At 48.6% G+C, this 24,986-nt stretch overlaps 1 protein-coding gene across 2 annotated transcripts in view; it reads left to right on the forward strand.

The window, feature by feature from the left end:
• NCLN (nicalin) overlaps positions 1 to 24,986 on the forward strand; it is a 40,440-nt gene that overhangs the window by 8,924 nt on the left and 6,530 nt on the right. Inside the window, exons 3-12 of one of the 2 annotated variants that reach the window (XM_001363056.4) lie at positions 1,399 to 1,543; positions 2,945 to 3,039; positions 8,271 to 8,351; positions 8,516 to 8,619; positions 9,968 to 10,056; positions 10,237 to 10,376; positions 10,631 to 10,809; positions 24,516 to 24,603; positions 24,684 to 24,722; positions 24,826 to 24,986. The exon at positions 24,826 to 24,986 is cut by the window's right edge and continues 3 nt beyond it. In XM_001363056.4, coding sequence (XP_001363093.1) covers positions 1,399 to 1,543; positions 2,945 to 3,039; positions 8,271 to 8,351; positions 8,516 to 8,619; positions 9,968 to 10,056; positions 10,237 to 10,376; positions 10,631 to 10,809; positions 24,516 to 24,603; positions 24,684 to 24,722; positions 24,826 to 24,986 — 1,121 coding nt within the window. The remainder of the gene's footprint in view (positions 1 to 1,398; positions 1,544 to 2,944; positions 3,040 to 8,270; positions 8,352 to 8,515; positions 8,620 to 9,967; positions 10,057 to 10,236; positions 10,377 to 10,630; positions 10,810 to 24,515; positions 24,604 to 24,683; positions 24,723 to 24,825) is intronic. The other variant, XM_007489654.3, reaches the window with a different exon arrangement.

The following is a 24,986-nucleotide window of genomic DNA, read 5'->3' on the forward strand; positions in this document are numbered from 1 at the left end:
GAAACATTATACAAGGACTTGGAAGTGTGGGCTCTACAGTCACTTCTGCCACTTAATAGCTGGGGGGCCTTGGGAACAAGTCCTTTCTGGCTCTTTGGGTCTCAGTTTCCCCAACCATAAAAGGAGGGAATTGGACTAAATGGTCTTTAAAGTCTCCAGCAATTCTTTGATTATGTGCCATGGCTGGTTGTGGGCATGAATCACTCTTCTTGTCATTCTTGATCCTTGTTCTTTCCTTTTCCTCCTCGTTCCCCCATGTTTTATATTTCAGTGGCTAGGTGGCCTCCCCTGTGTAGGTCCTTTCCCTGCTAGTGCAGTCAGTCAATAAGCATCGAGCACCTACTGTGTGCCAGGTACTGTGCTGGGGAGCTCCATAGAAAGGTGAAAAATGGGCCCAGCTCTTGGATAACTTTCCCCTCCTCCCCATCTCATGAGGGAGACAACATGCAAACAGCTCTGGACAGACAAGCCAGAGACAGGATTAATTGGAATAATCATCAGAGAAAAGGCATGAGCATTAGGAGGGGTGTTGGGAAAGGAAGATGTGTTGGAGAAGGAAGGTTTTGAAGAATTGCAAGTGGGAGGACATTCTGGGAAAAGGTCCTGACCCAGGAACCTCCAGGAGGGGGTTGGTGCTAGAGGGGAGAGGAGCCGTTAAAGTGATCGAGTGGAAGGGTGACTTGGACAATCTGCAGCTGAATGGAGATGGGTCAGTGGGACACAAGGAGACACTGCAGGCTCTTGTCTCAGGCCAGGTGGGGGCTGAGAGAGCCTGGAGGCAATGTCAGAGGAGAGGGGGGTGTATGTTACTGAGGTACACTCCATAGGTCTTGGCCTCAGCTTCGATGGGGAGTAATAGTGAGAGAGTTAAAGTGACCCCTAGCTTGTGAGCAGGCATGCCTGGGAGGGCTGGTGCTGGAGATGGAGGGACAACACGTGAGAGGGCCCCTGGCCACAGGGAGCTTATCAGGATATGCACAATAAATAAAGGGTAATTGCTGAGGGGAGTCTGGAGGATCAGGAAAGACTACATGGAGCTTAGTGCTTAAGCTGAGATTTGAAGGAGACTAGGGAGTGGTGCAGTGGATATGGGGTCAGGAAGACCTGAATTCAACTCTGGCCTCAGACACAGACTAGCTGGGTGACCCTGGGCAAGTCACTTAACCCTGCCTCCCTCAGTTTCCTCATCTGTAAAATGATCTGGAGATGGAAATCGCAAACCCTTCCATTATTTCTGCCAAGAAACTCCTAAATGGGGTTGCAGAGAGTTGGACACAGCTGAGATGATGGAACAACTGCAGTCACTTGCCCTCCTCTTAGCCCACCTCTGCCATTCACTGGACATGGAAACCGTCCAATGGGGTCCATCTGAGCCCAGGCTTTCCCTTTTTTCCTTAGCAATTCATGGAGATTGAGCCTGAGATGCTGGCCATGGAGACCATCGTCCCTGTCTACTTTGCAGTAGAGGACGATGCCTTGCTTTCCATCTACGAGCAGACCCAGGTGGCCTCAGCCTCCCAGGGCTCCGCGTCTGCGGCCGAAGGTAGGAGCTCCCGGCGACTTCGGTGTTCTTGGTGTCCCTGCCAAGGACGACTGGGGCAAGGGGGGCGGGCAGTGTGCTCTCCGTTCAGTTCATGTGGAAGCATCCATTTGGGGGATAATTGGACGTGTACTCAGCCCACTTCTTCCCTCCTCCTGTGACTCAACGGTGGATCAGCTTTCCTCTCTAGCTGCAAAGAATTGTTAGGCTAGCTCTGACTCCTGGAAAACAAGCAGCATTTTTATTTATTAATTTTTTATTATTTTATTGAACATTTTTTTTAAGCTGGGCCTTCTTAGAATCAATACTCTGTATTGGTTCCAAGGCAGAAGAGCAGTAAGGGCTGGACAGTGGGGATTAAGTGACTTGCCCAGGGTCACATATCTGGAAGTGTCTGAGGACCTCCAGGTCTGGCTCTCAGTCCACTGAGCCACCTCACTGCCCCCTTTTATTGCATACTTTTAAAAAGAAGTTATATTCACTTTATTCATTTTAAAATTTCAGTTTTATTGATGGCTTTTTTTTTTTTACATTAGACACTGGGATCTCTCACCCCTCTCACATATACATTCCTTGAATTTTCCTTGGGGCAAAGAGAAGCCGTTAAACGGCTGCCCTGAGTGCTGACTGTATCTGACTCCTGGCCCTTGGCAGCATTCCCCCCCTGCCCAGCCTCCCCCCACCTGCCAGAGAAGGAGAGATGGATTTTGTGTTGTGTGACCTTGGTTTCTAAAGCGGTAGAGTGAGGGGGTTGGCCTAGCTGGGTCCTCCTTTCTCCTCTGGGCCTCAGATTGCTCATCACAGCCCCACTGTGTTCAGCGGGCCTTGGGGCTTTCCTCATTTATGGCTTGGTAGTCATTGTGGTTCTTCACATGTGAGGCTTCCCACATTTTTCCTTTGTGCTGGTTCTTATGACATGGCCACACGACTACGTTCTGTTACTTTTTTTGTTCAGCTGTTCTCGATCCATGATGGGCCCCTTTTGGCTGCCCCAGAAGTGCAGGAACAGCATTTTAAAATAAATCTCTCTCTTTGGCATCTCCCATCTCTGCCTACTTAAATGGTGAAGGTTACTGTGGGGGTCTTTGTGCTGGAACCAGGGGCCAGGATTCCTCTGCTCAAGCCCCAGGACCATCCACCAGCTCCAAACCTGAGAGAACTCTCACTCTGGCCCCAGGGTCTGGGGGAGATGGGGACTGACCTGCCTGGTCTGCAGAAGGAGGGCTGCTGAAGGCATTTGGAGAAGAGCTTCTCCCGGGGCGGGACCAGCCTGTCCATGGGGCTCCTTCTGCTTGGAGAAATATGGCGGGGCCTGCCTGGGATTTCCTTGAGGGGAGTTGGGAGGAAGGTGAACCAGGAAGAAGAGAGACGTGTAGCCTGAGGGATGTGCCTCTTGTCTTACAGTTCTTCTGCACACAGCCACAGCCAATGGCTTTCAGATGGTTACTAGTGGAGCCCAGAGCAAAGCTGTGAGCGACTGGCTCATCACCAGTGTGGAGGTGAGTGCCAGGCCCCTGGGGAGCTGGAGACATTCCTTTAGTTCTTGTTGTATTTACTGAGGAGCAAAAGTAGAAATACAGACAACTTCCTTTTTAAAAACTATTTTATTGATTTAACATTGCCTAAATTTCCTGGTGTATTTCGGCCCCCACTAAGAGCCGTCCCTTGTAACAAACATTTTTTTTTAAAGGAAGAAGGAAAAAAAATCAATATAGACAGCTTTCCACAAATTCACATTAAGCAAGAGGGCAGACAGCAGGACCTCCCCTCCCCAACCGAGCCACCAGCTGGCTCCATCTAGATAGCAGCCGCCGCACTGGTACAACCCCAAGCCAGGGTCCTCTGTGTAAGGCACTGAAGCCTCTGGGGCTGTGCTAGGGGGCAGGGCCATGCCAGGCTCCAAGAGGAGAAGCTAGGAGAGGTCTGTCTGTACATCACAATTACATATAACACATACAATCAATACATTGACGAGATCTGGCGAAGAGACGCAGCGTTCCACCCTGTAGACTCCCCAGCTCTTCAGAGGAGTGGGAGGAAGTCTGCAGATGACTTTCAGTCATTGATGTGGCTTTCTATTCACAGCTCTTTTATCTCCAAGGGCACTTGCCCTCCTACCATTAACTTTGGGTCCTATCCTGTCCAAGCAGGCCATGGTATATGCTTAGTGAATGCATGGTTTGATATTATCAAAGACTTACATCCTCAAGAGTGATACTCTCCTTTTCCCCCTTGGTGCCAACCATGCTTTCGTCTCCTGTGGAGAGGAATCTGGGTTTTTGAAGACTTTTCAGGTGGAGGTGGTGTTCTGGCAGGGTTGGGAAGTTCTGGCAGCCATTGGGAAGGCTCTGGGTGCAGGCCTGATAATAAACTCCTTAGGTCTGGAGAGCTCAGTACCAAGAGGTGACCCACTAGGGGAAGGCCTTTTTTCTTTTTCTTTTTCTTTTGCCAGAGAGGTATATGGAGGGATTGAGATCTGTATTGGTGGGTAGAGTTACCCACACCAGTGAAATCAGAGCTCCTTGAGGTGGGTATGTGTGCCCATCAACCCACACAAATAAAAGTGAATTTTGCCTTATTTGCTTACTTATAATTGAAAATTGGCTGCAGGGCTGGGGTTCCTGAACTTTTTTTTAATGCAGATTTTGATAACTATTTCAGTGCCCTTTGCTTCCTTTAAAATTGGGTGTATTTTATTTTCTGTATTACGAACATGATTTTGAGAAAGGGTCTAGAGCAGTCAGGGGCGCAGGACACAAAACGGTTCAGAACCTCTGTGCTATTGTGGGCAATTTAAAATGAGCTGGAGAGGCATCTGTTTATCCAGAAACTCCTAAGCTTTCAGTTTCAGCATTTAGCAAGCAGCTGTTTTGTCCTAAGCCTACTAGGTTCAGGGGATACACAGGGAGCATGCTTCTCCTGTCAAGGATCTTACATTCTAGGATTGGCAGATGGGACTCCGGGAACTTGATTCCTGATTCCAAGGCTGGCTCGGATCCGCTACATCAGGCGACTTCTCTTGTGTTTATGTTAGAGTAATAAGAATAAGGTAAAAAAAGATAAAGAAAAAAAGTAATGTTCTTTCTAGTAGGAATGGGGAAGAAATAGAAGTTTTTTTGTATGTCCTGTTTAGGTTGTGCACAAATAATTTTGCCATTGTAAAGGATAGTTTGCCATTTAGATTTTGGCAGGAAATGAGAACAGTCAAAGCCCCTTTCTTCCCCCTTTTTCTCTTCTTGCTTTTGGGGCATCACTGCCTGGTATGGGTAGGTCAGGTGGGAACTCACAGCTGGTTCTTCTTAAAGCTGCTGAAAGGGATTTTGCAGGCCACAGGGTCCAGCCCCTTCATTTTATAGAAGAGAATTCAGAGATTATGAGCTATTATACAGCTAGTTAAGTATCAGATGTAGGATTAGAACCCAGGCCCCCTACTCTTGGAAATGATGCTCACATCATAGACCACCTGTTTTCTGTCTGCTAAAACAGCCCTCGAGCTCAGTTCTCACGGTGATGCTCCATTATCCTCACCAGCACTTCTTGACTTCTCTGAGAGTGTTGGTAGTATGGGGGCCTGGGGCTCTGGCATCTTTGAGCCTTTGGCTTCTTTCCTTTTCCATCCCTGTACCATGGTTTCCTAGGTGTGCTTGGTATTCATCTTCTTTGCACCCCCTTTGCATTGCAGTCCCTGAGGGGCAGAGGTCCCTAGTTCTGGAGGCTTATGTCAAGCCCTTCTCAAAATTGGCCACCCCTCAGCTTCCCAAAACAGCGAGTGAGCTCCTGTGATCTTCAGGGGGCCTCTGCACTCCCGTGTCTGCATACCCCATGACGTGGTGCTGCAGGTTCCACTGTGGTCCCTCAGACCCATCTGCAGCTGCGCCAGGCTTTGTTTACTGTGAACAGAGGCACTTTGGTGTGAGGGGCATCAGGGAGATGGGGTGGGGATGAGCCTCCTGGCCCCCAGCCAGTGACTGCCTCAAGGGCTGTGATGGCAGATGAGTCCTCGCTGCTGTTTGGGGCTCAGAAGGGAGATGCAGGAACAGTGCTCTGCTTTCTGTCCAGGGAGCTGGGCCAAACGGCGCTCAGAGGCCCTGCGCTGAGCTGTTGGGTGCATTCATGGTGGGCACTGTTTTTGGCGGCTGGCAGGTCCTCTACCAAATGAGGCTTTCCCAGGCGTTCTCCCACACTGGAAGGAGACGCGGGAGTAATGCTGCTGGCACGGCACTGTAAAAGGCTCCTGGATTTGGCATCTGTCCCCATAGACAGGGCCTCCCCTCTCCAGCCTCTGTCTCCTCTGCAGAAAGTGCTGGGCTGCTTCAGGGTTCTGAACCCGGGCCGTGAGCTTGGTTCTTTAGTATTTCCTCTCCCTTGTTACTGGCTTCCTTTGTAGCCCCACGTTTCCCTTCGTGCATGGAGCACTATGCTTGAGAGAAGGGTCCATTCACTAGGCCGACGGCTCCAAGGTCCAGGAGCCCTGCTTGCTGCTCTGGAGCTTAGATCCTGGACTGTTCCCCAGCAGCAGGCTCTGTTTCAGGGACTTCCTCACTCACTCTCTGCCGGGTGGCCTGGAGGGGGCTTCTGGGCCCCGGTGCAGCCAGGTCTAACCTCACGGGAGCCTCAGCTCCTTTATGTCTTGGCACCAGGGAGGGAGCCCAGTTGCTGGAGAGCTTGGGGTCGGCGACGTCAGAGGTAATGAGCCGGAGCGGGGAGACTTGGGTCTGCATCACCCGTCCTCAGGCAAATCACCTTCTCGGAGCTTTCGCAGTCTTGTTTGTAAGACAGGAGTGGTAGTGCCTGCCTCGCGGGATTCCTGTGAAGTAGCGTTCTGCCCCCTCGAGGCCCGTCTTCACGCCAGCCCCAGTTATTAGTAGCTGAGAGCCGACACGTCCATAAGTCATTGAGGGTCGGCCTGCTTTCCCGGAGGGCCCGTGTGGGGTGCCCTGCTCCTGTGCCCCAGGGCTAAGCCCTCCTGTGGAGCAGCGGGCAGCTGCAGTGTGGCCTGTGAAAAGCCCAGGCTCACCCTACTTTGGGACTTTGGAGGACCCAGGGCTGCCGGGCAGTTCTGGGGATCAGGGAGGGCTTCCTGGGAGAGCTCACATTTGATCAGAGGTTTTCGGGATGGAGAGCTTTTCTGTAGGCAGAGGAAAGGATTCTAAGCTGGCCTAGTGGCACTTGAGCATAGGCTCAGTTCTGGGACAGTGGGGTCATTGTGCTTAGGGATCCTTTGTGAGGGAGGACCCTGAGGGCCTGCTGGTGCCCTGGCATGCTAGCAGGGACTCAGCTCAGTCTCCTCCTGTGGGCCTGGCCCAGGGCTCAGTCTCCTCCTGTGGGCCTGGCCCAGCTCAGCCTCCCTCTCTGTGGGCCTGGCCCAGCTCAGCCTCCCTCTCTGTGGCCCTGGCCCAGCTCAGCCTCCCTCTCTGTGGGCCTGGCCCAGCTCAGCGTCCCTCTCTGTGGCCCTGGCCCAGCTCAGCCTCCCTCTCTGTGGGCCTGGCCCAGCTCAGCCTCCCTCTCTGTGGGCCTGGCCCAGCTCATCCTCCCTCTCTCTGGGCCTGGCCCAGCTCAGCCTCCCTCTCTCTGGGTCTGGCCCAGCTCATCCTCCCTCTCTCTGGGCCTGGCCCAGCTCAGCCTCCCTCTCTCTGGGTCTGGCCCAGCTCAGCCTCCCTCTCTGTGGGCCTGGCCCAGCTCATCCTCCCTCTCTCTGGGCCTGGCCCAGCTCAGCCTCCCTCTCTCTGGGTCTGGCCCAGCTCAGCCTCCCTCTCTCTGGGTCTGGCCCAGCTCAGCCTCCCTCTCTCTGGGCCTGGCCCAGCTCAGCCTCCCTCTCTCTGGGTCTGGCCCAGCTCAGTCTCCTCCTGTGGGCCTGGCCCAGCTCAGCGTCCCTCTCTGTGGCCCTGGCCCAGCTCAGCCTCCATCTCTCTGGGTCTGCTTGCCTCAGTGCTGGGAGCTCTTGGAAGGCAGGGCCTACTTGTTGCCTTTCTTGGTATCCTCTGGCTTAGGCTGGGCCTGGTGAGCCCCCAGTATGGCTTGTTGATTGGTTGATATATAGGACTCCTCCTCAGTCCTCACAGTGACCTCATGGCTTTATGGTTAGAGCTGAATCACTATTTTACAAATGAGGAAACTGAGGCCCAGAGTCACAAAGGAAGTGGCAGAGCCAGGTCTTTTGGACCGTCAGTTCAGGCATCTTTGGACTCTTTATTCCGTGCCGTCCCAGGAGCAAATGAAGATTTTGTGTAAGAGGGCGATGGGATCCAAGTGAGCCAATGTCTGAGAGGTATAGCCGGGCCCTGACTGAGGCTCTGTGTGGCCGGCCGGCCTCCCTTCCCTTCCTGAGAGTTCCATGGCAGCTTGGGGGATGGTGTGGTTAGAGCCTGGGCCTAGATTCAAACCCAGCCTTGGCCTAACTGTGTGACCCCGGGCAAACCATTTCACCTCTGCCTGCATCCATTTCTCCAGCTGTTAAATGAAGGTAAGAACAGCACTGAAGGTTTGTGAGGATCCAATGAGAGGGCGTTTGTAAAGCCCTTTAGCAGAGAGCCTGGCACCCGGTGGGTACCTCACACATGCCCGGGGCAGAGTTGGGGCAGAACCCCAGCTGCTTCTCAGAGGCCTCAGGCCCATGGGCTGGGTGTGCATAGGTGGACCATCCTCTTTCCCAGTGACACCATCCCTTCTTGGGCCTTTTCTCCCAGCCTTCTCCCAGCCTTCTCCCTGCTGAATCGCGTTTTCTCCGTAGGGCCGGCTGACGGGCCTGGGCGGCGAGGACCTTCCCACCATCGTCATCGTGGCACACTACGATTCCTTTGGCGTGGCCCCCGTACGTACATGCCTATGGCGGGCTGCCCTCTCCCTCCGGGGCCCTTCTGGGGTTTCCTTTCTCTTAGGAAGGGGGAGTGGGAAGGGGCGCCCGAGGGGCTTCTCTGCGGAGAGGCCCCCGAAGGCTGCCTGAGCTCAGCCCTAAGGTGGCTGCCTCTCTTCTAGTGGCTTTCTCACGGTGCAGACTCCAATGGTAGCGGGATCTCGGTGCTCCTGGAGCTGGCCCGACTCTTCTCCAGACTGTATACCTACAAACGCACCCACGCGGGGTAAGTGGGCCCTGGGCCTCCTGGCCCGAATGCCTCAGTACCCTTCTCCTCGCCTCTGACTTTCCTTCCTTTCCCCTCCTTCCTCCTTCCCCCTCTCTCTTTTCTCTCTCTTTCCCTCCTCTTCCCTCCCTGCCCTTCTCCCTGGCAAGACAAGCTAGACTTTCCCCACCACCCTGGTCTTGGCTCTTTGGCCTCTGTGCCCAGACCAAGATCTGTCTGTGCTCAGTGCTGGCAGGGCTCTCTGGGCTCAGCTAGTCCAACTTGCACCCCAGGTAGCAGTCTCCATGGCAATCTCCTTGACAGGCGGCCAGTATCTGCTTGAAGGCTTTCAGGGACCCAAACTTCCCTCCTCCCTGGAGCATCTGTAGGGCAACCCTCTCTGTTAGAAAAGCCTCCAAATTGGACCTCCCTGTATTTTCTCCTCCTTTCGGGGCTGGCTCTGTCCTTTGGAGGCACCAAGAGTAGAGCTCTAGGGTCAATTATCAAGGCCATAGTCTAACCGCCTCGTTTTACAAGAGGGGAAATTGAGGCCCAGGGGAAGGAAGGGGCTTGCCCAAAGTCGCACACAGGGAGGCAGTGACAGCTGGGGTTTGAAATCAGATTCTCTTGCTTCCAGGCTAGTGGCTCTTCCCACTGTGCCTCGCTGATCGTGTTCTCCCCTAAATTGGCTCTTTTCAGACATGATCCATGCATTCCCTTCCTTTCTCCATCATCTCATGCTCCTCCTACTCCTGGTGCGGCCATGTGTGTGATATAGAGCGATGGAAGCCTTAGAGTGGAAAGATGTCAGGGCTGGGGGGAGCAGTAGGGGGGGAGTGGGGCCCTTAGAACCCAGAATGTCAGGGGGGACCCTTAGATTGTTTTTTGTTATGTGGTCTTGACCCGGAGCCTTCCTCATGAGAAATTCATCAGTGTTGAATTGATGAAAAAGCTTCCCTTCTTCCTTTTCACAGGCTAGATGCCTCCCCAGTGTGCTGGGCCCTCAGAGATCCTATTTCTTCAGCCATATAAAGGGCCCGTCCATGTTTTTTCCACTTTCAAGGACTTTCCTAGTGTCTGAGTCACATTCAACTGCTTTAGCACAACATGCAGAATGATGGCAGGAACCCTTGATTGGGAGCCAGTCAACCTGGGTATCAGAACCAGGTCTGGAATTAACTCACTTCATGGCCTTCATGAAGTCATTTCCTCTCTAAGACTCGGTTTCTCCATCTGTGAAAACAAGGGGGTTAGATTAGATGACTTCTAAAGTTCCTCTTAGTTGTGACATTCTGTGTTCTAGGGGGACCCTCAACACTGACATTTCATGTTCTGAGTCTAATCTAATAATCCCATTTTCACCTGGCAGGTACAACCTGCTGTTTTTTGCCTCCGGTGGGGGTAAATTTAACTATCAGGGCACTAAGAGATGGTTAGAAGACAACCTGGATCACACAGGTAAGTCAGGGGTCATTGTTGCTGGGTAGGTAGAAGGAGGGAGAGGTCTGGGGTGGGGGCCGGGAGAAGGGGGCAGCCAGTGGCGAGCTGCCTTGGAGAGCCAGCCTCCTGTTGTTTGACCACCTACTGAGGTGGACCAGCTCTATTTCTCTCTGCCACCTGTCCCCCTGCCTCTTCCAGATTCCAGCCTGCTCCAGGACAACGTGGCCTTTGTCTTGTGCCTCGACACCCTGGGCCGGGGAAACGGCCTGCACCTGCACGTATCGAAGCCTCCCAAGGAGGGGACCCTGCAGTATGCTTTCCTCCGAGAGCTCGAGATGGTAACGACCTGGGGCTGGGGTACAGGATCTCAGCTGGGGGATCTCTGGGGGGTCTGAGTAGGGATGGCCCCTGAGATCCTGGCAGAGCCTGGCCCGGTGTTCTTCCCCTCCCAGGCTCTCTGTGGCATGGGCAGCCGGCGCTCCTGGCCTCGGGGGAAGGCCAGAACCTGTGCTAGATTGCCTCGGCCGGCCATCCGGGTGACGGACCATCATCTCCCCCTGCCTGGCCCCGCAGAACTCTGGTCTCTCTGCAGGTGGCTGCCAGCCAGTTCCCAGAGGTGAGGTTTTCAATGGTGCACAAGAAAATCAACCTGGCTGAGGACATGCTAGCCTGGGAGCACGAGCGCTTTGCCATCCGCCGGCTCCCAGCATTCACAGTCTCCCACCTGGAGAGCCATCGAGATGGGCTGCGAAACAGCATCATGGACGTCCGGTGAGTAGCCAGGCTGCCCAGGCCCTCTTCTCCTTCCCTCTAAGCATGTCCTGGCCTTTGTCTCTGAGAGGCCTCAGCCTGTACATGTTGGAGGCATGACTTGAATGAGAACTTTGGGCTCCAAGTGCCCTCAGCGTCTGTTTTGTCCAAGGCCTCACTGAGAGGAACCCCTGGGGCAGGCTTGATCAGCCTCTGGAAGAACATTTGGGGCCTCCCCCAACAAAGCAGCCTCCTGCTGGGCCCTGGATGCTCTGTGGGGCGGCTGCCATAGGATGTGGCTGAGGGGAGGGAGCTGGGGCCCTGGAGTCTGCCCTGTGCCTCCTGAGTGATTCTGGACAAACCACGGAGTTATTGAGAGGAAAGGGCTTTGTAAAGTCCTGTTGGGGCAAGTGCTGGGCCGGGACTCAGGAAGACTCCTTTTCCTGACTTCCTATCTGACCTCAGACACTTCTGGCTGTGTGACCCTGGGCAAGTCACTGATCCCTGTTGCCTCAGTTTCCTCATCTGTAAAATGAGCTGGAGTAAAATGCCATTGTAAAATGGCAAACCACTCTAGGATCTCTGCCAAGAAAAGGGTCACAGAGAGTCAGACACAACTGAACAACAACCAAAGTCCCATAGAAACGAGTTGCTATTGTTGTGGTACTTCAGCAGAGCCATTAACCCATCAGCATGAGCCTTTGCCTCTTCCAGCCTTCTTCCCCTGGGCAGTTCTTACTGATCCGGGGTTCAGAGGCTCTCCCCCTATGCCGAGCGCCTTCCTCCCTGCATCTATGGCTCTCCTGCTCTCCATGTCCCGACTCTCTTGCCACAGGACTGTTCCCCTCCTGGCAGCTTATTACCTGCCACCTTATCCTGCCTGCCAATGTGGGTCTTTGCATTGCCTCTTATCCTCCTGATTTTTGTTTCTGATGCTGAATCTGTGAAACAGGGGAGTCTTCAGTCTCCTGCTTCCTCCCTTCCTCCTACAAACATCTGTTAAGTCCCTGCAGTACACAGTGTTAGGGCCTTGGGGAAATAGAATGGGGTACCCTCTGTCGGAGAGTTTATAGTCTAAAAGACAGACATGACGTACAGCAATTAGTCTGATGCTTGAGTGGGATCTGTGGTCCTCCTGGAAATATTCCCCAAGGACTCTGTCCATCTGTCTGTCCACCCAGTGAGCCAAGGGCCTGCTCTGGGTTTCTTCACATGATATGGCTCCTGATAGGGAATGTGGGGGCCCTTATTTCCCCCTCTCATTCTGACAAATCCATCTCTGACATCCTCAATGCTGCTTCTCCTGAGGACGTTGGGGCCTGGCCTTCTTCCACTGACTGAATACCTCTTCTGGGCAACCTGGAAGCTTTTTAATTCTCTGGAGAGGGGGAGAGATTTTGGGACACAACAATGCCTGGGCACTGGAAGGATATTGATGTTTAAAAGATGGGCCTTTGCTTCAAAGAAAACCCTGGAGTCACTGAGAGCACTGGGCATCCCCCAGGCAATCCAGCCTACTTTCTTCTGGGCTGGCTCATCTGTTTCTGGGATCTCTGCTCAAAGTGCACACCAGGAATCCTGCACCCCTTGATTTTTCTGCAGTAGATGGCTCAGCTAAACACCTTATGATGAGTCTGTTGCTCATTTGGGAGGGGCTGCCTCTCAGGAGGGCTTGCTGTAGCCAGCATGTGTCTCTGAGGCAAACATCAGCGCATCTGGAACACCCCTGCTAGAGCACTAAGGGTAGGCAATGGGGGTGTGTGACTTGCCCAGGGTCACACAGCTAGGAAGGGTCTGAGGATAAATTTGAATTTAGGTTTTCCTGATGCCAGGCTCGATGTTCTGCCCACGGAATCACCTAGCTGCCTCTTAAGAGTTGGTTGAGGCACTGCCACCTGCTCAGAATCACACAGCTGGTGTAGATCAGAGACTGAACTTGAAATTGGATCTTCCTGGCTTCCTGGCCACCTCTCTCCTCCCTACCCCATGCTGCCTCAGATGCACATGGAGATTTGCTTTCCACTAGGTTCTGAGGAGGTGGGAAAGTAGGCTAGGGGTATGTGGTTATTTGTATTGTCTTAGCTGCTTTCTGTGATCCCCTAATACCCCCAAGCACTTGGTATCTTTCCTTCTTTCAGCTGTCTGGATAATCAGCCCCTCCAGGCACAGAAAGTCTTCCCTTCTCCCACTCATTTGCCTGACTTCTTTCAAATTTTAATTTCTCAGCATTCCTGCTGCTGATTCATGCAATTCTTAGGGGATTGGGACATTAGGATTCAGATGTGTTGGGGCTTCACAGTCACTGACAGAAAAAAGTTATAGGAACATTTACAGGTCTTTTCCATTTCTTACCTCTTCTAGTTTTTTCTTAAATATCCTTTCAGCATGGCCTCCTTGGTTTGGGTCTCTTGTCATCTTCCCTTAAGCATGTTTTCCTCTACATTACTTTTTGATAAGTTTTATGAGGCAGAGTATTGCTTGCATTTTTTCATCATCTTCCTTTGTAATATTTTACAGATGCATTTATGTCATAAACCAATGTTGGCCTTGGCTGCCATCTTTCTCTTTATTGGCATAGGTTTGGAGTGTTTTTTGACTGAGATATGGTGCTTGTTGAATGTGACTTGCTATTACATCAGTTGGTCATCATGGTTTTTAAAATGTATTCCCCCCCCTTTTTTTTGTATTAATAGTTGTTTAAATAGATCAGATTGGAATCGTCTCATTTAGTTATCTTGTCTTCTTTGTTTGTATTCTTCCTGTTTGGTGTTCAGTTTTCGCTCTCACAAGTTGGTAGCCAAGATTACTGATTTTGGAAATGACTCCAACTGTAAAAATTAAAATTTAATCTTAATAGTAAAAATATTATATTTTAAGAGGTTTATTAAATGATCATTAGAAATCAAGGAACAATAAAGACCACATACCCATGGCTGGTTAGCCATTTTCAAAATCCCCACTCACCACCATCACCACTGGCTGTATGCCAAAGGAAGAGGAAGAGCCTCAACTCCATTGACTTTATACTTTGTCTACAGGAAGTACATGATGACAGGAAGTCTGTGGGCTCTTGGGAAATGTAGTTCTTTTTTTAGGGTAACAGATTTTCAATTATACATTTTCCCCTTCCCCCAGACCCGAGGAAGACTAGTCTCTCCAGTGGGTCTTGTAAACATATCAACTTTGAAATTACAATAATTTGAGAATAAGAGGAAAAGAGAACAAAACCAATAATTGCTAGGCGCATTTGCAAAAAGCCAGTTAGGGGGGCAGTCCCCAATGGGATAAGAGTATACATACAAAACAAATGCATTCAACCCCACACAGTTCAAATCACCACATCCCAAAGTTCTCTCTGGATCTTCTGGTGCAGCATGTTATCTGTGTAGGCATCTTCATGGTGTCTTCTCCAAACAGTTCACTTTCTGGATTCGGAGAGGTAGCATGTTTCTTAACCTAAAGTTCCTCTCAAAAAGAATTTAAATTTTGCAATTTAGAATAATTATACATTCCCTCCTGAAGAGGGTGTTGAAAAACACAGGGATCACTTAGGAATACCTGGCTGAGTTATGAGGTGTATGTGTCAATTGGCAAGAGAAATAAAAAAAAACATCAAAAAAAATCCAAATTGCTGGATGAAATATAGACTATCAAAGTCTTACATGTAAAAATTCTAAGTAAAGGAAAAATAAATTCATAACAGGTCCTTGAATCAGGGCTCAATTAAAGTGATATATATCTCTATCCCCTCTTTATGATCTGAGGAAGATCCTTAAGAAAACCTTCCTGGGCCTCAGTTTCTTTATCTGTAAAAAGATGGGGTTGGCCTATGCGGCCTCCGAGGTCCCTTAGGGATCTGGAACTGTGTTCTTGTGGTCATCTGAGCATGTGTTAATTTCATTCTGAGGTTCACTGGTGAATGTTGAATCTTTCCTAGAATTTCTCTGCCTCCTCATCCTCCACAACCACTAGCAAGTCATTATCTCCATGGTAATCTTAGGACTAATAACCAAAGAGCCTTTGAAATGAGATTTCTTTTGCCTGTGGCTGCAAAATAAAATCTAGTTCCTGGGGCTCCTTTAATTGCCTTTTCCTAGGACTACCTTCTAGCCTCCATTTAGCAGCAGTTGCATCCTTCTGTCTTCTGGTATTCATAGGGAGAATATGGAGACTGATACAATTTAGTTCCTTGGTTTATCAGTCACTAGACCAAGGTCTCCCATTTAGCATACCAATAGCCTGATTAATATTCATAGATGGTTTTAAAACGGTAGGATTCTTAGCACTTTGGCCTCTTTATAGCCATGGTCACTGCTGGAGTGCAAAGGAGCTTCATGGGACTCTGAGCCATTCTCTCTTGTTCATGGGGTGCAGTGGCTGAGGAATCATCACCCCATGACTGACCTGGTGGTACTTAGGCCGCTTCTTAGAAAACAGAGGATCTATTTATTGCTGGGAGCTTTCTCCAAGCATTTCTAGTCAGATAAGCTGCAGGGTAAAAGCTTCTGAAGGTCTAGGGTCACCTCTACTTCACAGTGAGGCCCTTAGCAGTTCATTAAATTAGAATATGGAGCTGGGTTTTGTGCTGCGGACCTAAAGCCCTTGCTGCCGGGGAGTCTTGAGGCCAGGAGCTCTGTATTGTAGGAGTGTTAAAAAGCCCTGAACCACCTCTATGAGCCTCTGAAAGACCTTCAACTGCCTGAGAAGCTGCCTGAGGTCAGAAATTGGGCAAGTGAAGGGCAGCTAGTTAGCACTAGAGTGCCAGGCCTGGAGTCAGGGTGACCTGGGGTTAAATTTGGCCTCAGATAGTTCCTCTTTGTATGACCCTGGGCAATTTACTTAGCCCTGATTGCCCAGCCCAGTGATGGGCAACCTTTTGAGCTTGGTGTGTCAAAATCCGCCAAAAAGCCAAGCATAACTTGGGTGGTGTGTCGCTTTGAGGAAAAAACGTCCTTCTTGGCTTGCGGCCCCATACCTCTCTGCATGTGGCCGCCTGTCATTGAAAATGGCTATGTGTGTCATAGGTTCGCCATCAGGGGTCTGGCCCTTGCCCTTCAGTCTTAGAGTTGTTACTAAGACCGAAAGCAAGAGTGTTTTGTTTTGTTTTTTAAAAAAGAAAGGAAAAGAAATATGAGGCAGGTTAGAGCTTCCTTACTGAATGGTCTTGAGATCTGGCCTGGGATTGCCCTTTGGGCAAGATGGGGAGGAGATCCATTCTCTGATGAAAAGAACAAAAGAATATGGAATACATAAGAGGGAAAGGGACAGTGAAGGACTTGTGATTTCCTTGTGGCTGAGGAGGCTCCCTTTCCCCATGCAGGTCAGTGCTTTTGTGATTATTTGGCTCTCTACGGCATATTTATGCAATATGGAACCAGTGAATATCTTGCACAATTATAACTTCAAACTGTGAATTCAAATTCATGCAACCGGCTCTAGGAGATTCAGCATCCTGGCTGTGGTCTTGGAGAGTTACATAGAGTACAGAAATGCTCTTTTGACCTGACCAGATCCACAGAATCAGGCTGGACTTGAACTCAGGACTTGCTTGCTTCCAGGGTACTATAGAATCAGATGAGAAAGAAATCAGGGCAGGCTTTTTGGAAGAGGGAGCATTGACAGGTATTCCTTATGTTGGACAAGCAACTGAATCCCTCCCCTCTATGATGAGGGAGGTAGGACTAGAGGACCTCCAGGGCATCTTCCAGGCCTAGCTCTAAGATCCTGTGTAGGGAGCATTGATGGGCCTGTAGGCTTGCCTGAGGCATTTTCACACTGTGCTGTCAGCTGTCATGCCATGCCCCTATCCCCAGGCTGGAGCCTACCCTGGAGATCTATATAGCATCTGAGTGTCCTGCTGTCTCAGCTGGGAACTGCAGTAGGAACCAGCCTTGCTCCTACATTTACCCAGAGACATGTGGGCACATGGGAAGGGGTCCTGGCATGGATGTCCCCCATCTGTACAGTGATTTCATTTGGCAGTATCCCTTGTTCCCTCACCTTAGCCTATTTTGTACTGGCTGCTGGCAGCCCTCTGATTTTGCCAGGACCTGCATGAGGCAGGTTTAGTAAGCACGTATCGGTGAGGTAGAGGGGCCAGAGGCAAGGCAGGGTCCTAGATGTAGGGCTAGAGGGGTGTCCTAGAGGCCAGGCTAGTCCATGGTGGGTTTATCCGCCCCATATTTTATTTATAGAAGAAGAAAACCAAGGCCCAGAGAGATGATGTGGCTAGTCACGAAGGTAGTGACAAAGGCAGGATTTGAATCCAGGTGCCCAGACTACAAAACTAGCACTGAATGGAATTGAATGTTTTTTACTTTATTGGAGATATCTGTAATTGCTTGAGTTTTGAGCTTGTTGAAAAGTAAGATGGGATTCTCAGGCAGAACCACCTCTCCCATGGAGAAAGATGGTTCCCCCCTTGCAAGTCATGTGGCTCCTTCACCCTTGAAGAGCCTAGTTTAGCAAGGTAGCCGGGGCAGGTGTGATCGGTTTGATTTTGCCCAGCAATATGGCAGTCAGGCCCAGTCTTTCAGGTAAGGAAGGGATGACATGCCTAGGCAGTGCTCTTCTGCCTTAGGTTTTCTAGCAGATGGCTCTCTGTCCCCCATCTCCACTGTCTCCTTTACATGTAATTTCTCCACACATCTGTCCTCGGAAGCTTGATTTGATCCCTCTGTGCCCTCTACCTATTGTTCTCTATCTCTTCCCATGTATAACTGATCTGGAAGACCTATCAGACCAAGTCTTGATTGGGAAATCCAAGGGAAAAAAATCACAAATGTCCTATTTCTAGCCCAGGTCAATAGAGGGAGGCAGGGAGGTTTATGGATGCTAGGAGCAGGTTCTAGTTAGGGGTGCACCTGCCTATGGAAACTGAAGGAGGCTGTGTACCAGGCCAAGGTCCTGGGTCTGTATAGGGGAACCCTGATCTTGTGCGCACTGTGGAAACAGGTGCCAGTTTGTGGTTCTGTCCCCGGTCCCAGGCCCGGGGCTGACGGAGGAAACACGGACTAGGGTGAGGAATGGTTGCTGGCCCCAGGCTGTCTCCTGAATGGAGTCTAAATTCTGAAGTACTTAGCTGTGGAACTGGCCCATGGAACTGGTCTCAGTTTCAGCCTCCAACCCAGCTTGAGGCCTACAGTGGAATAACTAGGGCAATAATCTCAGACCTAAGGGAGTCTACAACTCTGCACTCTGAACCAGCAGAGCTTCCCAGCTGGCCTATGGTGAGAGTCTGACAGCAGTCTACTAGAACTTTCACCCAGAGTAAACGAATAGAAGTGTTGTGTAGACCCAGACCTGGATCGGGAACTTGCAGAGCTTGGATCAGAGGGATAGTGAACACCCTTTGAGAACATTGACAGCTTGCTGGTCTCCAATCTGAGTTATTCTTAACGTCTTGGACTAATAATCTAAGACTCTGCCACCAAGAAAATAGCTGAAGGACTTGAGAGGACAAAAGCACAGCTCAAAACATTTCTGCCATGAGTGAACAGAAGTCAATCCCTAAAATAAAGTCAAAGGTCAGGAAGTAGGCTGAAAGAATGATCAAATGGGAAAAAAAAAAGACACCATGAAGAGCTGTAGGAAGGTGACAGGGAAGCAAACACCAATCCAGAAAAAAAGAGAATGATTCTAAAACACCTCTAAGTAAAGCCTCAAAGAAAAACATCTTGACCACAAGTTGAAGTAAAATTTCTGGAATGAATGAAGCAAGAGTTTTGTAAAAAGAGCCAAAGGGGGCAGCTGGGTAGCTCAATGGATTGAGAGCTAGCCCTAGAGACGGGAGGTCCTAGGTTCAAATCTGGCCTCAGACACTTCCCAGCTGTGTGACCCTGGTCAAGTCACTTGACCCCCATTGCCTAGCCCTTACCACTCTTCTGCCTTGGAGCCAGTACACAGTATTGACTCCAAGACGGAAGGTAAGGGTTTAAAATAAAAAAAAAAGAGCCAAAAATGATTTAAGAAAACAAATGTGAAATACTAGAGGAAAAAATAAGATCCAAGGGGGGAAAAATTTGAAAAGAAAATAACTTGATACAAGTTGCAACCAAGGTATAAAACCTTATTCAAGAAAAAAACTCCCTGAAAATTAGAATGGACTAAATAGAAGCCAATGGTTCCATGAGACAGCAAGAAGTATTAAAACAAATTCAAATGACTGGAAAACTAGAAGAAATGTAAGGCAAAAGCAAAAATGACTGACCTGAAAAACAGGAGAGAGAATTTAAGGATAATTGTAGTACCTTAAAGCCCAAGAAATTAGAAAAGATATATTGTTTGCAGGAGATAATTGAAACAGACAGCGTTAAAATAAAGGGTTATAGGGCAGCTAGGTGTCTCACAGGATAGAGAGCCAAACCTGGAGATGAGAGGTCCTGGGTTCAAATTTGGTCCCAGACACTTTCTAGCTATGTGGCTGTAGGCAAGTCACAATCCCAGTTGCCTAGCCCTTACCACTCTTTTGCTTTGGAATTGATTCTAAGACAGAAGGTAAGGGTTAAAAATTAAAATAAAGGACTAAAGCAGAATCTAATATGCTTTGGCTGAAGTAAAAAAGGCAGGGATGGGAACAATGCTTCCAGACAAAGTGAAGGCAAAAATGGACCTAATTTAAAGAGATAATTAAGGAAGCTACATTTTGCTAAAAGGTACCATATTCAATTAAGCAACACAATTTTTTTTACAGCAAGTTGTTCTAATGAAGGCTTCATTTCTCAAATAATATAGTCATTCCCCAGTTGATAAATGATCAAAGGATACAAGCAGGCAGTTTTCAGAAGAACTCAAAACCCTCTATAGACATATGAAAAATGCTCATTAGAGAAAGACAAATTTAAAACAATTTTGAGGCACCACCTCATATCTATCAGAAATTACAAATGCTGGAGGGGGTGAGGGGTACGTACATCAGTGCACTGTTTATTGGTACAGTTGCAAACTGGTTTAACCATTCTGGAGAACAATCTGAACTATTCCCAAAGGGCTATAAAACTTGTGCATTTCCTTTTATGGAGCAATGCCACTACTAGACCTGTACCTCAAAAAGTTCGAAGAAAAAGGAAGAGGACCTGCTTGTACACAAATATTTATAACTGCTCTTTTTGTGGTGGCAAAGAATTGGAAATTGAGGGGATGTCCATCAGTTGGGGAATGGCTGAACATGTTGTAGTATATGACCCTGAAGAAGTTTTGTGCTAAAAGAAATGACTTGGTTTGAGAGCCAGGCATAGAGAATGGGAGGTCCTGGGTTCAAATTCAGCCTCAGACACTTTCTAGATGTGTGACTCCAAGTAAGTCACTTAACTTCCACTGCCTCGCTCTTACCAGGGTTTAAAAAATTAAAAAAAAAATAGCTTGGGTAGAGTAGTTTCAGAAAAACATGGCACATATGAACAGCAATGTAATATTATGGTAAAATTGATCTCGGTATTGGTTGAGGCCAGTTGATATCCAGTTGGTATTGATTCTGCTAAGTTATTAGGGCCTAGCTAGTTCTGGCAGTAGATGAAACTGGCTGGAGACAAATTACTACAAAACCTTTTTATTAATAACTATGAAAATATCAGGGACAGGAAATAGGAAATAGAAATTGATTAGGAGATATAGTACCCTAAAAACAAAGATTTCTAAGTATATTTATAAACCTGTCTGTCCCTCATGGAACTTTCTTCTTGCTTGATGAAATCAAACCTCCTTAAACTATACTAGCTGTCCAAAGATAATAATCTAACTTACTAAATCTATTCTAATTTATAAATCTTTTATCTCCTTAAAACGAATATATAAACTTCACAACTCTCTCTCCAGCTGGAGATCCACCTGCCTGTCAGTTTTCACAGACACTCCTCTCTACTTTCTGGGGAACAGCCTCGGTAACTCCCTCTATGTCAGTTGAATTACCCTCACAATCTTCTTAGATATAAAGATGATTTCCAAGCTGTCTACCACCAAAATCTTCAAAGATTGATAAGAGCCAACTAACTCCCTGGACCCCTGCCTCAGCGTGGAAAATCCAGTGTTCAGTTTTTCAGCAGTCCTTTCCTAGGGATTTCTGGGAATTCTCTACCCATGACCTACTGAACACTCTCCTCTCAAAGTAACCTTCAAACTTTCCCTAAGCTGGAGACCTTCTTATAAACAACCTTGTTCTTTAATTAATTTAATTAACTAATTCTTATAGTAATAAGGATCAACTGAAAGATTGATCACGTCAGTGATCTAAAAGTATTCCAGAGGAATCATGAAAAAATGCTGTCGACCTCCAGAGAGAAAAAGAGGAACTTGGATGTATGATTTTCTCACTTTATTTTTCTTGCTTTTTTTCCAAAATGTCTAAAATGAAAATATCTTACATGATTTCACATGTATAATTAATATATTGCTTGCTTTCGCAATGTGTGAGGAAGGGGTGGGAGAGAGGGAGAGAATTTGGAATTTGGAATTTAAAAAGAAAAGAATGTTTATAATATTTTTTTTCAAAAGGGAGAAAAAAGAAATTATAAAAGAAAGCTGGTTCTCTTTCTTAGGCCCAGTGGTCAAAGTAGAAATAGAAAGAATCTACTGGGTTACTTTCTGAAAGAAGCTCCAGTTTGAAAATTTCCAATAATGTTATAAGCCAAAATCTAGAGTTTCTAGGACCTGGGGGAAAAATACTGCAAGCAACCAAAAAGAAAGAATTTAAGTATAGAGGAGCAACTATCAGGATCACATGTGATTTGATAGCCACAATAGTGAAAAGAGTGAAGAGCTTGGCATATGATATTCCAGAAATGGCAAAAGATACAGGCTTAACAACCAAGAAAAATTTATCCAGCAAAACAGTGTAATCTTACAGGGGAGAAATAAGAGTAGTAATTTTAACAAAACAGAAGACTTCAAAGCGTTCCTGATAAAAAGATCAGAGCTCAGGAGAAATTTTGAAGTACAAACACAAGTCAAGAGAAGTATTAAAAGGTAAACATAAATAAGCAGTCAGAGGGACTAAACAAAGATAAAATTTCCATTGCAATATAGAGAAATGATACTTATATCCACTTAGAATTCTGTCATAAGTCAAAGAAGGAGCCTAATTAGACAGACTGGAATTGGTTTTGTTATGTTTTGAGGTTCTTAAAAGAATAGAAGAAAGCGGGGGAGAAAACATGGGGGAGAAAGGAGAGGGGAGGATGGGGAGAAGGATCTCATAATGCAGACGTGCAAACGAGGAGGAGGGAATGGGGGGCAGAGTGACTAACTTGAATTTCATTCTCATTTGAACTGGTAAAAGGAAAGAATACATTCAGTATAGATAGAAATATACTTCACGCCAAAGGGAAATAGGAAAGAAAGGACAGAAGGGAAAAGGGAGAGGGTATAAGATAAAGAGTAGATTAAGGGAAAAATTAATTTTAAGCAAAATAAACTTAAAAAAAAAACGACCTCATACCCTCTGCCTTAGAATCAATACTTTGTATCAGTTCCATGGCAAAAGAGCAGTAAGGGCTAAGCAATGGGGGTGAAGTGACTTGCCCAGGGCCACACAGCCAGGAACTATCTGAGGTCAGATTAGAACCCAGGATCTCCTGTCTCTAGACCTGGCTCTCAACCCACTGAGTCACCTAGCCGCTCCTAGCAGAATAATTCTTAGAGAAGGGGCAGGAAACAGAAGGAGAAAAGTAAGAGAATTTGAGATGGAGGGAAATAATAATAATTTATATATGTTATATATATATATATAATATTATATATATAATAATAAGATAATACACATTATTATTATATTACTGTGAATGTGGTGAACAAATCTGTAAAACTGCTTTAATCTCTCTGTCCCCTTCTGAGTTCCTGCCTTGCTCTTTTTAATGTCTCCATAATAATTTTCTATGGTTAGATGTTTTTTTTTCTTTTTTTAGATGTTTGCCCGTTTTCCCAGCCTTTTCTTTATCTCAGATGTGGGCTCTGTTCTCCAGGTAGCAGGGGAAACTCTCTTAAACTTGTTTTTCCTTGCTGCTACCACCTTCAGCTCTCATTCTGGGTTTCTGCTAGTTTTCAGTCCTTCTGAGGTGGAGTGATAGGTGGAGCCCGTGGGCTGGGAGCTCGTCCCTGCTGATTCAGTCTTCCTCTAGGGCCTGTGGATGGCCTGCAGGGCCCAGAGCCCCGGGAGCTCCTTTTTCTGGGGCTCCAAGCCGGCCTCACTTTGGGCTCACACTGGCCAGGTGCCCTGTGGACTGCCTTGTGCTAGGGCCTGCACTAGGGCTTGGAGCGTCAAGGATGAGCTGTGGGGCGGCTCTGTTGTTGGCTTGGGCTCAGGTTCAGAACCTGGAGCTGTGGGGGTGGGATGGGGGTCTTGCTGTTGGCCTGCTCCAGTGCCCCTCAGGGCGACCCTGCCCTCCCCCTCTCGCCCATCCAGAGACCCTCTGCCTGCCTCGTAGGTGGCTTTCTTCCGTCCCCTTGTGGGTTCTGCCACTCTAGTATTGGTTTGAAGTGTAACTTTAAGGTTGGTTGGAGAGGCTTCTCAAAGAGGTTGCGCTTTCTTTGCCTTTGCTCCACCATCCTGGCTCTGCCTCCCTCACCCATCCAACAGGAGAGCCTAGCAGAATGGATTAGAAACCAGAATCCAGCAATCTGTGTGCAAGAAGCACAGTGGAAAGAGGAAAGGGCACCTTGGTAAAGTGTGGCCTTAAAACAGGAGATGAGGTTTCTCACACAGTCTGTTGGGTTTTAACTGAAATAATAAAAAAGGGGTGGCAATAATGATTTTAGACAAAGTAACAGCTAAAATAGATAAAAAGAGGAACAGCTCGGAGGCGCCGTGGATAGAGAACCAGGCCTTGGGTTCAGAGCTGGGTGACCCTGGACGAGTCACTTTACCCCAAACGCCTAGCCCTCCCTACTCCTCTGCCTTGGAGCTCATACTTAGAACTGATTCTAAGACAGAAGGTAAGGGTTAAAAAAAAGTAAAGGACAAACGGGGAAACGACATTTTGCTGAAAGTTACCATCGACAGTTAATGTACCGGGTACATTTGTCCCAAGTGGTCTGGGATCTAAGTACTTGAAAAGAGTTACAGGGAGAAAGAGTCCGTACAGACCTTGGCAAGTTTAACAAGCAGCGGATGGTCGTGAAGCCTCGAAGGCCTCGTTGAGATTCATTTTTTTTGCTAGTTCATCGCCATTCTATAAATCATGGATTCTTCCCGTAGTAATGGCCCAGCCCCGCGCTGGGAACCTGAGTACCCGCCCCCTGCCCAGCAGCCTTCCCTGTCTGGGGCAAGGCGGGTGAGACATTTGCCCACATACCCTTGTGACCACTCCCACGCATGGCTGAGGTGGGTCCTGGGAGTGGAATAACTAACAAGTCAGAATTCTTCAGGGGACCTTGGTGGGCTCTGGCGGACGGGGGAGAAGACCGAGGAGAGCTGTGTGTCTCAGTTTCCTCATCTGTAAGATGGGGATGATGATAGCACCCATCTCCCAGGGTTGTTGTGAGGATTAAATGAGATCATATTTCTGAAGTGCTTAGCACAGTGCCGGGCACCTGGGGGTGTTGTAGAAATACCAGCTATTGTTAGGTGGCCTCTAGGGACTCTTCCAGCCCTAAAGCTGAGTCCATGGCTTTCTCTCTGGCCCATTGTTGTGGGGGATGTGAGAGGAGGCGCCCCCAGCCTCTCGAGGATTGCCGCGAGTGTGAGAGGAGGCGTTGTCATTTCTAGAGCCCTGAGCTTCTTGCTCTCTTCTCCAAAGGTCCCGGGTAGAATCCAAGACCCTCACCCGAAACACCAGGATCATTGCAGAGGCCCTGACCCGAGTGATCTACAACCTGACCAAGAAGGTAAGAGAGCCACGTTGCTGGGCCCCTTCCCACCCCCCACCCTGGCCCTCACACTGCCCTTCCTCCTCTTCTTTCTGCAGGGCACCCCTGCCGACCTTCAGATCTTCACAGAGCAGATGGTAAGGGAGCTGGGGGCCCTGGCACCTCCGGGGTGGGCTGGGGAGCAAGTCGGGGAGGAGCCCTGGGAATGGGCCGAGTCTCTGGCAACCCTGCCCTTCACAGCAGATCCAGCAGGAGCAGATCGACTCCGTGATGGACTGGCTCACCAACCAGCCCCGGGCCGCCCAGCTTGTGGACAAAGACAGTACCTTCCTCAACACCCTGGAATACTACCTGAGCCGCTACCTGAAGGATGTCAGACAGCACCACGTGAAAGCAGACAA

The sequence above is a fragment of the Monodelphis domestica genome, chromosome 3, assembly GCF_027887165.1.
Source record: "Monodelphis domestica isolate mMonDom1 chromosome 3, mMonDom1.pri, whole genome shotgun sequence".
Classification (NCBI taxonomy): domain Eukaryota; kingdom Metazoa; phylum Chordata; class Mammalia; order Didelphimorphia; family Didelphidae; genus Monodelphis; species Monodelphis domestica.